This window comes from Pavona decussata, unplaced genomic scaffold, assembly GCF_977016875.1.
Source record: "Pavona decussata unplaced genomic scaffold, jaPavDecu1.1 SCAFFOLD_84, whole genome shotgun sequence".
Lineage (NCBI taxonomy): Eukaryota > Metazoa > Cnidaria > Anthozoa > Scleractinia > Agariciidae > Pavona > Pavona decussata.
In genome coordinates this window covers 3,062,343-3,074,848 of record NW_028145502.1, presented here as the reverse complement: position 1 = coordinate 3,074,848, position 12,506 = coordinate 3,062,343, and the positions used below count along the sequence as shown (strand labels likewise).

Genomic DNA, 12,506 nt, shown 5'->3' with positions numbered 1-12,506 from the left:
GGCCAAAGTTGCAGAAAGCCTGTTTTAAGCTTATTAGCGAATTTCATGGGTTCATTTCTTATTTAAAAAATGGATTTTCCAAGATTTTACTTGTGTATTAGAAAGAGCGAGTTGATATATATAACAACGCGAGAGCTCTTATAGAGGAAGGGAACATCGCTTGTGAATATTCAAATTTTGTAATGAGCAAAATTGAGGTACTTTGGCCAAAGTTGATCAAGGTTCCTTTGAAGGTCATTACCAAATTGCTTTTGTTTCAATATTGATGTGTAATTTATATTTCAGTTGGAAGAGGATTTTCACACGCGCGAGTGTTAGTGTGTGAATGTGTTGCAAAAGTTTCAGTGCTCGACCGCTCATGAGGTATTCCAGGGTGAATTTACTAGTGAAAAAGCGGATTTCCTCACAATTTTCTACGATTATTCACTGAGACAGAAATGTGTTAATGAGTCCAAATGAAGTTGTGTAGGGCAATTTTCAAGTCATTAACAATTTCTGTCGTTTCAGTATATATGCCTTGATATTTAGTTAATAGGGGGATTTTCCCAGCAAATTTCACTCCCGTTAAAAAATTTAAGTGTGTGAAGATTTTGTGAAAGTGTCAATGTTTGGGCTCTTGTAGAAACGGAGAAAATCGCGTATTGATATTAAAAGAATGAACACGTTATTACTAAAGAAAATTGACTGAGGTAGGTTGTTGAAACGACCGTCCATGTCAAGAGAAACGGAGACAAATATTACCCCGAAGGAGAGGAGAAGGTTTGATAATGACTCATACAAACGGAGTGTTGGTTTTGGGTAAAAATACAAAGCAAACAACTCATTTCACTGTTACCAATCCACATTTACTTTCTTATTTTCGCGTTAATACAAGCTACTTATTGCGGTGCAATAATACTGTGTTCCTAAGGTTACATCAGTGTTAAGAGTGTAACATACGCAACCGAGAAGTTATCATCGACTGTTGTAACTTTCGATCAAAACCTAAGGCGAGATATTGCTTGATATCCTGCGCTGCACGCTTCAAATCTAGGTTGTAGATTAAGCTAAAAGTTCACCATCTGTTAAACTACTGGCATGACGGCCACAGTGTAATATCTACTATAACAGCAATAGCACTACTTTTTAACTCTACCATAGCTAATACGATTAGTGTTAAATCAGAAAAACGGGCCAGGAAGGCTAGTCACGTGCTGAATCACGAGACCTAGCATCTTGTAATCACGTGATTTTAGCCACTCAAAGAGGACGCAAGGAAAGCCACACCACGCTCATAAAAGCGGTGTTCGCGGCCAGCAGGTTCGCCTCTGGTTGTCATGTCAAGAGTGAAGAGGAGCTCAGTACGTGTTTGGTTAAGATACACTGGAAGAGTGACCTGGAAAGACGAGCAGAGGAAGGTGTAAGCATTCTAAATAGTCATTATTTCACTGTAACCTTTGAGCAAGTGGTAACCAAAAACGCTGGGGAATTTAAGCTGCAACTTGAAATTTAATGTAAACGAAAGCTCCGTGAGAAAAGTTGCGATACAGCAACGCTAAAAAAGTTATCGCGTAACGTTTTCGAAAGAAAATAAAGAACGCTTTACAACAGACAGAGCATTGAAGATCACTGCCAAACCTGAAAAACGCTAAAGGTGGTTTGCATTGCCACCATGTTGGTGGACCAAAACAAAAGGAAATTTGCTCACATAGTTTGCATAAAAATGGAAGTTAACTCCCAGAGGACAAAAATCTTATTGTTCCTGTCCACCAACATGGCTACAATGACGTCACATGCAACCCATCAATTCTATTCTATTCTATTCTATTCTGTTCTAGAGGTGTCAGTCTTATGACTACCCTCCGTTGAACTATTTTTGAGACCATGGAATCTACATTCCACCAATCAACTTAGACTGCAGCTTTTTGAAGCACCGTAAGAATTTCGTTTAAACAACCGGTCATAGGCTGCCTCGTCCTAAAGCACTTCCATTTGTTTCAAATACCACCACTCCCAAAATAAGTTGAATTCGAAACAGTTCTACCACGTTTAAGTAGCCAGTGTTTATAGGTACCTTTCCTTCTCCAAGATGCTCAGTTCCTGGTTCAATCCTGAAAATGCAAAAACAAAATGAGTGACAACTTCTCTTTCCAAAGGAAATTTATCCCAAAAACAAATCCAACTTAGGAACAACTTTTTAACTCAAAAGACGTTGAAAATTTGCTGTTCGAAAATCAATGAACAATGTAGTAACTCGCTGAACGATCACTGATGCCAGCCTCGGTTCCAGCGTCTTTTTCATCTCCCAGCCCGAGAGGGAGAAAGAGCCTGGGAACGAGGTTGCACTGATGAATCGAAATGAATAAAACCTGTAATATTCCGTCCAACAAACGTTCCAAATGGCACAAACACTAATAAATTTTCGTTGCACAGTATTAGAAGTTATTTATTCAACAATACTCAGTCGCCTGTAATTGGCTTACACCAGGCACACAGACATCCCAAGATTTCGTCAATGCCACAGCTTTCCAAGGAAAGGAGAGTATTTACCTGATCCACTTTAAGCTTGTAAGCGCCAGATCAGTTGAAATCGTTGCTGTCAGCTCTAACTTGTTGTCTAGGCAACGGGCACCCTGGAGCCTCAGACCTACACAATAAGAGAAACAAGGGAATAAGCAAGGATGGCTTCCTTTTGAGATCTTCCTTTTGTCTAAGACATTAAGGTGAAGTAAGTAAAGTGATTAACACGGGGAGTGCTTGCGCAATCTCCCGAGCCAGAGCTCATGGTTAAGTGCTTGACAATAATCCAGATCGAATTGGAATTTGGAAATGTTGGTTTTAAGGGGAGAGGGGGTACCCGGAGAAAACCTCCCGGAGCAAGGACGCGAACCAACAACAAACAGGTGCTGTTAATGTTCTGTTCAGGGCCCCACTGAAAACCGCCAAAGCGAGTGGGCTCCCTGGATAAATATCATTGTTATTATTATTTCAGTCAAGGTGCACGAGCGTTTTTTGGCCAAAAACAGAGTAAACAAATTCTTAGCCAATCAAAAATATTGAGAGTACTCAACAAGGAAGGAAACTGTGTTATACCTTTAATTCCAAAGCTGCAGTCATCGATGTTAAGGCGATCGTCTGGGCCATTGGCAATCGTCACCTTAGAAGAGGATGAAAAGTATTCAGGTCAATAAATAAGTCCAGAGATTGCGTGACAACAAACAAACGAGTCACATTCTGCTGCTCAGGAATGCACGCTAATGAGATGCATGCTCCTTCAGAATCCCCACTTAAACGCATACAATTCTGTCAAACATAAGTCACAAGAAATATGACAAAAAAGTGTGTAATATGAAGTACCGTAACTCAGAGTCACTTGCATTTATGGACGTAAGTGACATTCTGTGCTCGTAAAGGAGTCCGTCCGTGATTGTTTCTTTGTTTAAGTGAAGCGCGCACGCGAGCGCGAAAGGGGAGGAAAACTGTGCTCTTTCTCACCCCCTTCCCCCAACCCCAGTCCTTGGCGTTCGCGTTTTTTAAATCCCCCGCGGTTTTTATTTCACTCGTGCGGTCGAGGAACTTACTTGTACAGTGGCAATATCTAAATGCCAACAATTGATACGTTGAAATACGTATTTTCATCCTTGTAGAGCTTGAAGTTCCAAAGATTTTCAGATTTTCTAAACTGAATCGCTGTTAATTACCTCTAAAGCCAGCTCTTCCAGAGACCAGTTATTGGCTTGAGCAACAAACTGACGAGTAGCTGTGATGTACGCTTCCGGGACGAACATGCCTCCTAACCAGATATGAAGGTTCTAGAAAGGAGAGAACAAACCTTTCCTCTTAACAAAATTCAGCGTTACCTTTTAAAAACGTTTTAGAGGTTGAATGAAACGTAACTACTAACGCTATAGCATAAAGACGTTCAACAGTCAAATTCACTTTTAAGGGAACTGGCCATAACAAGTTTGTTTGAAGAGGACCCACTTTGTCTGGGGTACGGGGGGTTATCGAAGACACCACCTATCTCATGAACATTACCGACAAAATTTTATTCATCATCATCATCATCATCATCAATCTTTATTTACCCTCGGATTGTAGAGTAGCTTAATGCAGCTAATATCTCCGAGCATTTTCCCACCCAACCATGATAATATACGCACAAAGACCAGACCACAACACCGGGAACTACGTCCCCTACTCTTTGCGAACAGTGAGTGGGTTCTTTAACATCCCACAGAGTTATTCACAAACAAGGATTGTGAGACGGGGCCTACGGTTTATCGTCCTTATCCGAGAAGACTAGAAAGTCTAACCATTTGCAGATGTCAGAGCAAAGGCAGCACTTTCTCCTCAGTTATTTAAGGACCCTGAGTGGTGGTCCGGCCGGGGTTTGAATCCGCGACCTCCCGCACGGTAGTCCGGCACTCTACCAACTGAGCTAACCGGTCGGCTTTATTCGCTTTAAAATTTGAATTGACAGAGAAATATTCAGCTGGCAAGAGTCAACATTGCTAGATCAACAAGAAACTGAGGTTTGAATCTCATTGTCATTTTTTACTGCTGGAAAGAGAGGACACCATCTTTTGAGGTTGAGAAAGGGAATGCAGGCAGAGACTTCGTTCTATTTTGTGGTTCGCTGGATCCTGTACGAGTACAGTAGTTTTAAACACTTCCCTACGTTCGCATCTCTCGGAAAAAATCCGTGACAAATTTAAGGCCAGCTTGACAATGGAGTCTAAAAGGTTGCTCACAATTGATCTTCAACAATAGTATGAAGTAGTCTTTGAATTCTTTAATTATATCTCAGTTTAAAAATGAAAAATTATTAAGAAGGAATGCAATAGCCCATTTCCGAGTTGCTTTGAACCTCATTATGAAAGCGAGGCTAAGTGCAAGACTTTCCATGTGAAAATTAGTTTCATTTGCATATGAATGAAAACTAATTTTCATAATAAAAACTATGCACTTAGCCTCGCTTTCACAATGAGGTTCAAGGAAACCGGAAATGGCCTAATCCTGAGGTAACGTAACACTTTGCAGTTTAAATCAGACAAAGAAATTGACCGGTGTGACTTCCCAATTTACTTGTAGCTAAAGTAACACTGAGCTGTAAATTGAACACGACTTAAACTAGCAAACTTTCGCTTCACTTTAGTGACAAACCTTAAGACCCTTGGCTCCACCCGTGTTCGCAGCATGTGAGATCTTCTGCAGCTGTTTAACACGGTCACTAAAATCCGCCACCCATTGAAGGACTGTCAAGCCTTTGGGAACAGTGTAACGCCTCCAGTTAGACGGCAAGATTCCTACAAATAAAACAGAGAGAAAGACCGTTACGCTGAATAAGAATTGTACAGTACAACCTTCAAAAGCTCTATTTTCACTGGACCCTTATAACCTGCGGCTGCATTGTTTTTTAGGGTTGGGAACATTGTTCTGTTGTTCGTTATTTTGTTCACTCGACCGACCATGTAAGACGTTGGTAATAAGGTCGCCCCGAATTGTGAGAGGAGAGGGCCCCTTTACGGGATTTTAGAGGGACTGCGTTCTTGAAAGGGGGCCAATGTATTTAAAAGCTGGCGATTTACCGCAAGTTGTTCCAATTCCCCTCTCCAGAAACTGCAGGGAGACTGGTGCGAGTGAGGGATTATGGGATCGTTTGGGTAGACGGATGGAAATTGTGCCGATGAATAACTGCATTTCTCGGCAGTCAGTTGTATAGAAAATAGTCTTTTTTAGTTTAAAACCATTTTACAAAAGCTACTCCACTCCGAGAAAATGCCGAAAATGCACTTATTCGCCGGCGCGATATCTATCCGTCTACCCAAACGATCTCACAATCCCTTACTTTTATTCGTACCAGTCTTCTCACAGTGATAGATAGATACCTTTAGTTAAAGAGGGTTTCTCTATCAGTATTTACATATATAGTAATAGCACACACAAACAAAATTTAGTGGAACTACTTTAGGTTTGCCGGAAAACAATCACAAAACGGTAGTGGGTAATCTATCGTTTTAAAAAGCTATTTAATGTAATTTGAACATAGGCTGTCTTGGAAAAATTTTGAGCGCTACACTCGACGCGCTTGAGAAAATTTTGTACCACCCAAATATTATTTAACTACGAGAAGCCCTTAGTCCTGCAGCAAAAATATGCTCTGGGTGAGTGGTATTCACTACGAGTGATCAGTGTGTGGAGAACAGTAATCTCTTGTTTGGGTTCAGCATTGACAGTTCTCCTTATTCTCACAACCAATCTGTTTCGATGGTGTATTCAGACTGGTGGGAGACTCTAGACGCCGATCAAACCTGAAATTTGAACCAAAAGTTCTTACCTTTGACCAAGTCGCTCATGAGATTTCGCAGATAATTAGTAGGCTTCTTTTGGCTTTCACAAACAAGCACTACGTGATTAAGGTCCTCTCGGATGGTGTTCAGCAGCTGATATCCAGTGTTCACCTTAAAAAGTAGATGTTACTTAAGTGGGAACAAGTTAGGTGCGGTTTAGGTTAAGGAATTCTGTTTTCGAACCTTAAGTATTCAGCAGAACTAGCAAGGCCAAAGCTATGAATATGGGTACTTAAAGTGTTATCACGAATTATCGCCGAAGTTTCCAATCATTCGAGAGAACGTTTGCCCATCCTTTTGTGAGGAAATTCAACCAAAAATTAACAGCAATTTAGCACCAAAACTCTGAGCGACAGGCCACACAATCCCTACCGGCGTGAAACTTTTTGTAATCCTTTCATATTTTGGCTCTAACGAGCAAATCCTTTCAGGATTTTCCTTTCTTATAAGAAATAATTGGTAGTTCTTTGAATATGTGGCGAAGTAGTGGATGAATTTGTGTAAGGTACCATTTGTTGAGTATAGCTTCTATGTTTGACATTCGTATCTTGTAAGTAAAGGTTTAGATATACATAGGCAAGTGAAAATAAACGATAAAACCGAACAACGTTTCGGAATCGTCATGACACAAATTCATTCGTTTTCATATTACCTCGCGTTCAAAGTAGCGGAACAGTGGATCCTTGATGTTGTCCAGCGTCCTCTTCAAAGGAGTCAAATCCTACAATAAACAATACACGTCGATTAGTTTGGAAAAAAAACAAAAAAAACACAACCAGAACCGTGTATTCTCGCGCAATTTCTCTTACCTTAGGAATCATGCTAAGCCAGTTAGTAGCTGTTGTGTGCAAAGTTCTCATCCAAGCCGGCCGCGGGTCACTCTCTCGCCTCTTCTTCCTAATGTACATGAAAAAACGAAACGATAGAAAATTACAAAAACACAAACTAAATTAATCCGTTGTATCCTACAATTCAACCGCATGGTTGGTACGCTCATGTCTGTGGATGAAATCAGTTATTAGAGGACTTTCCTGTGGTGCTGTTTATTTTGCTGTATGAAGTGGTTCTAACTTTTGAGCCTGTGGATGAAATCCTAAAGTGTGACCATTCAAATGAAAGCTACTGAGCAGTACTTTCCTGTGGTGCTGTTTATTATGCTGTACAACGTGGTTCTAACTTTTGAGTCTGTGGATGAAATCCTAAAGTGTGACCATTCAAATGAAAGCTACTGAGCAGTACTTTCCTGTGGTGCTGTTTATTATGCTGCACAAGGTGATTCTAACTTTTGAGTCTGTGGATGAAATCCTAAAGTGCGACCATTCAAATGAAAGCTACTGAGCAGGACTTTCCTGTGGTGCTGTTTATTTTGCTGTATAAAGTGGTTCCAACTTTTGAGTCTGTGGATGAAATGCTAAAGTGTGACCATTCAAATGAAAGCTACTGAGCAGTACTTTCCTGTGGTGCTGTTTATTATACTGCACAAAGTGGTTATAATTTCTGAATCTGTGGATCAAATCCTAAAGTGTGACCATTCAAATGGAAGCTACTGAGCAGTACTTTCCTGTGTGCTGTTTTTTTATGCTGTACACTTGGTGGTTGTAGATTTTTAGTCTGTGAATCTAATACCTTGGCAAAGTATACAAATGACATTTCCAGGAGTTCTCAGTTCAGTCGTTCACAATACCTTTTCCCGTGTCGTCACAATACTTTAATCTGCAGCATACCATTTTTATCATGCAAAGTGGTTAACATTTTTTTTATAACATTCAACACAGTTTAGTAGGAGACCGTTTAAAAATTTCTGCTGTAGATTTCAGGTAAGTTCTTGTTTTACATTTATTTATAGTTTAGTTAATTATACGTTCATGACTTTTCAATGAAAAGACAAACAAACAACAAAACAAAACAAAAACAAAATGACGAAAATTGGATCAAATGAAGGAGTGAAACGTACGATGGAAAGTAACGTAACCATACGTGCATTAATACCTAACGCATGTAACACTTTCCTGAAGAAATCACGTGTGCGTCACGTGTCACGTATGTAGCACTCTCCTGAAGAAATCACGTGTGCGTCACGTCTGTAACACTTTCTTGGAGAAATCACAAGTGCGTCAGGTATGTAATACTTCCTTGAAGAAATCAGGTGTGCGTCACGTTTGTAACACTTTCCGGAAGAAATCACGTGTGCGTCACGTGCCATAGTAACTCGCACGTGTCATGCTGCAATTGAGTTTTTTTTTCACCATGCAACAACTTGAAAAATAGCTTGCACTGCCTTCGCGGAAAAAAGGGCACACATGGCATTCATTAACGATCATTAATTCAACTTCTATTAGCCAATCAAAGCTCTCGCATTATTATACTTCTCGAATTATATCACTTAACTCATCAGCAATTCTTTGCGTGATTGGTAAACCATGTTAAATATCACAGATTTAACACGCCTGTTAGCCAATCAGGGCATTGTGCAATAACGCTTACTTTATAAAAGCCTTTACTTACTCATCATCATTCAGTCCATGCATGATTGGTACCTCGAGTGGCTGGTCTAAGCTTTAAATGAAATGTTTAACATGCATGAAGGTCTCAGGCTTCAAGTGCAAGAGGACTTTCGAGATCGAGAGCAAAGAATTAAACGGAAACACCTTTATTGGTTAAATAATTGATTGAAAACGAATTTAGCCAGAATGTTAACGCCATAAGGTAACCGGCGATGTTGTTAATTTCTGCTGCATAACAAAGCACCACTGCGCCCCGATTTCTGAAGAAGATTCCCACGAAAAAAGCCGTTTGTCCAGTTGTGTTAGCGATTTAGGTTTTTAGGTTTAGAAGTTAAAAGTGTCAGATTCCTGAATAGTACTAGCCGAAGCGAGCGCTGAATGAGCAAATAAAGGAATGCACGTTAAAACTGAAAGGATGGCACGTAAGAAAAGAACATGATGGAAAGTGACAGATTGAAAGAAAATGAAATAAAGTGAAAACAAATAAAATAACAATTCATATAAACCACATTTAAAATATTACACTACAGTTTATATTAAGTTTTTATTACGTCAAGTGTGAAGAACACGCACCCGCGCGCGACAGTCACCTTCCTCGCAAGAGACTATTTACACGTGCGCTTGCATGCTCTTCTCCACTATCACTGAGAAAAAGAAGGACGCAAAGAGTCGTATTATATGGCTTGTTTAAAAATGTTATGGTATCGTAACACGGTTAACAACAAGTTAGGCAAATTTTTAGTAGTCTTTCTTCAGATGACAGTTAAAAGGTTATCGTTAACAATTTTGAATTTCAAATATCAACAAGCAAATTCTCCAAAGAGGAGAGCATTCACCTGTTCTAACAGTAATTTATAGTTAGAGTATGACAAAGCAGTTTCATTCTTTGAGCTTTAACCTCGACTTTAGATCAAAATATTCAGAAGAGGTTAGATTCTGGTCAGTGTTACGTTTGAGAGAGTTATGGATGAAAATCTAAAATATATTTAATATGACCGTGACAATCATCCGGCAGCAATTGAAAAAAAAAAACAAAAAAAAACACAAAGTTTTTATGTAAGTGTGGCATCAACGTCAAGCTCAAATGTAATAGTAAATTGCTTCATATTTTATACAGAATTTAGTGTGAAATTTAGGTTGCGCTCATTTGGTCAATTCGCTTCATTCGGATTGCTAGAATTTCGAAACTACTGGAACGAAACTCTGGAAAACAATCAAGCCATGTTTGCTTCTAATTAGTCTGAATGAACACGACTTGTATAGGAAACGAATTTCCAAAAGCAGTAGAAAGTATCACCGAAATTATTCACACGTACAAGATCCACCTTAGTTTGTGAACCGCTCGGAGAATGGAAAATCGGTCCTTATTTAGATTGGAAAAATCACTGCTGCGAAATTGAATTGATTGTCAAAGAATATTTTGGGAAGGATATTCGCAGTATGTATGCAGTATGAGGTGAAACTTTGAGCAGTGCATTGGCAACGTCCTTTTACACTTGAACTTGACAACAGCGCCATGATGAGATCAAATATTAACAAATCCAGTGTTGCAAGCAAAGACAAGTGCTCCGAAAATGAATTTACAGAAAGTGGAAAAGTGAAATGTGAACAAAAAGGAATCAAACAAATCATCAACTACTAGAACCAGCTCCTCACGGTTAAACCTTACCTAGCAGAGTCCGGGGAGTAGGCCAGCTCATCGTCATCACTCAACATTTGCATCTTTAGTAACTTAGTAACCATATCTTGACCTACATGAAATGATGACGTAATAATGTTATAACGCAAACTACAGGATCTCACAAGAACTTGGCTTGATAAGATTTTAATTTAGATTAAAAAGATGATCTACACTCGCCACCGGTCAAGGAAATACACTTCAAAGTGGCACTCTCTTGAGAAATTTCAAGGCTTACATACCTTGTGTGGTGAGTAGCACTTTCTCAGCGTTGTTGGGCAGGCCGAGCCATGAGGGGGACTGGGAATCAGGGAGAGCTTCAGTCCATTGCAGGAACTGTTCACGCCTAAGAAAGACAACGATATCGAATTATTACTTTTAATATTTTCTTTGTTGTAATTTTATTTTTGAGCAAGAGTGAGTACAAATAAAGATTGACTGGATCGAAAACTACAAATGTGGATGTAACTACAGGATTTCGCTTTTAATCTATATCACAAGTTCAAGTCAAACATTTGCAACAGGTGGACCACAGGGTCCTTAGGCAGTTTTTGACGCATAAAGCCACTACCCCGCCTAACCACCACCCCACGGTCGTGTTTCTCATACCTAATTCCTTCTGGCATCACGATGTTTTTGCCCTTTTCTCCATCCACATCCAGAACCAATGGGAAATCAGATTCAAAACTACTGACTGTGAACAGGCGATTCACGAAGGACGTCATTAGGCGCTGTAATATAACAAACATACTTTAATTCTTTGTGTTATAACTATCAACGCGAGGCTTCAAAATGGCAGTCGAACAGAAGGAATATGGTTAAGAGTGGAAAAAACAAACAAACAAACAAACAACTAACGAAAACAAACCTGGTCAAAGTCGTTGTCGATACGTCCGCCATAAATGGCCTGAGATAATAGAGCTTGGAGGGCGTCCCATGGAACTTTGTTGGGAGGCAGATTAGTACGGCCCTGAAAAGGACAGAACACAGTTGAGTAACATACTCAAGAAAAAGTCCTTTATCGTTTAAGGGTGTGAACAAGGGGAACTTTACTCTTGGAGATCACGGGGTTCTTTCGACGTGTCAATGAAATCCGAGCTCAACTAGAAAAAGAAAGCCCAACTTTTTCAACCTGTATTGTAATCCATGCCTATCCACGAAGTTGTTAAGCAAGCTCGCTGAAAGAGCTTAGTCATTTCTCGAATACTAACTTTTTAAATTAAAGATCACAGCCTGCGAGCAGACCGCGACGTCTACTATTTTTTTGCTTGTGCATTATGATCAGGGTATTTCAGCATTGGCTTAACAGACACAACTTCCTATACAAGGTAGCTTAACGGTTTTTCTTCACAACATTCCCGCCGTGTAATGTTCTGTACTGTATGACTTAGTGTTCGCATGTTGCGTTATACGACTCAGATGTCACGCACCTGAGCGACTGCATCTAACCACGTGTCCAGAGTGTCACAGGCCACTCGCAGGTCAGACTCGCTGAACTCGTAACGCTTGGACCAACCAAGGGGCACGTAACGCAATCGCTCTTGAACAATGGCGTGGAACCAGGCCAACAGGAAATACAGCCGGGCTCGCTCACTGGGTGCCTAAAGAAAACAAAACAAAACGAAAATATTACACATTTTCTAATAGTTGGAGGAATTGAAAACTGCACAGCACCACAGGATAACACTGCACGGCAAATTGAAAAGATCTCATAAAGCCGGTAAATGAAGAGAACATGTATGTTGATTAAAACTTGGAGGGTTAAGCCCTTTACTCAGCGAAACAGCTCCATTTTCGAAACTACAACAGATATTTGACCTCGCACTGTTTCGATTGAAAAATTCTTTCTCACCTTACACATCCTCACAGCCGATACAGCGCTGAATGTTCTCAGTAAGTTGGCCTTTACTCCAGGAGGAGGCTCAAATACAAACACACGGGACGCTCTGAGTAAGTTTACAGGAACCTGACGCGACAAAGACAAAAAATGAA

The 12,506-nt window shown here is 40.0% G+C and overlaps 1 protein-coding gene across 2 annotated transcripts in view; it reads right to left on the bottom strand.

Moving 5' to 3' along the window:
- Positions 1 to 823: 823 nt before the first annotated feature.
- The window catches only part of LOC146475453 (cytoplasmic dynein 1 heavy chain 1-like), a 92,907-nt gene continuing 81,224 nt past the window's right edge, over positions 824 to 12,506 (bottom strand). Inside the window, exons 79-94 of one of the 2 annotated variants that reach the window (XM_085115886.1) lie at positions 12,367 to 12,480; positions 11,945 to 12,115; positions 11,383 to 11,484; positions 11,124 to 11,245; positions 10,757 to 10,860; positions 10,506 to 10,587; positions 8,838 to 8,888; positions 7,142 to 7,229; positions 6,985 to 7,053; positions 6,320 to 6,443; positions 5,146 to 5,288; positions 3,681 to 3,791; positions 3,073 to 3,136; positions 2,530 to 2,626; positions 2,054 to 2,090; positions 824 to 1,375 (exon numbers count right to left, since the gene is read on the bottom strand). In XM_085115886.1, the coding sequence (XP_084972012.1) occupies positions 1,232 to 1,375; positions 2,054 to 2,090; positions 2,530 to 2,626; positions 3,073 to 3,136; positions 3,681 to 3,791; positions 5,146 to 5,288; positions 6,320 to 6,443; positions 6,985 to 7,053; positions 7,142 to 7,229; positions 8,838 to 8,888; positions 10,506 to 10,587; positions 10,757 to 10,860; positions 11,124 to 11,245; positions 11,383 to 11,484; positions 11,945 to 12,115; positions 12,367 to 12,480 (1,623 nt within the window). In that variant the 3' untranslated portion in view covers positions 824 to 1,231. The remainder of the gene's footprint in view (positions 1,376 to 2,053; positions 2,091 to 2,529; positions 2,627 to 3,072; positions 3,137 to 3,680; positions 3,792 to 5,145; positions 5,289 to 6,319; positions 6,444 to 6,984; positions 7,054 to 7,141; positions 7,230 to 8,837; positions 8,889 to 10,505; positions 10,588 to 10,756; positions 10,861 to 11,123; positions 11,246 to 11,382; positions 11,485 to 11,944; positions 12,116 to 12,366; positions 12,481 to 12,506) is intronic. The other variant, XM_085115887.1, reaches the window with a different exon arrangement.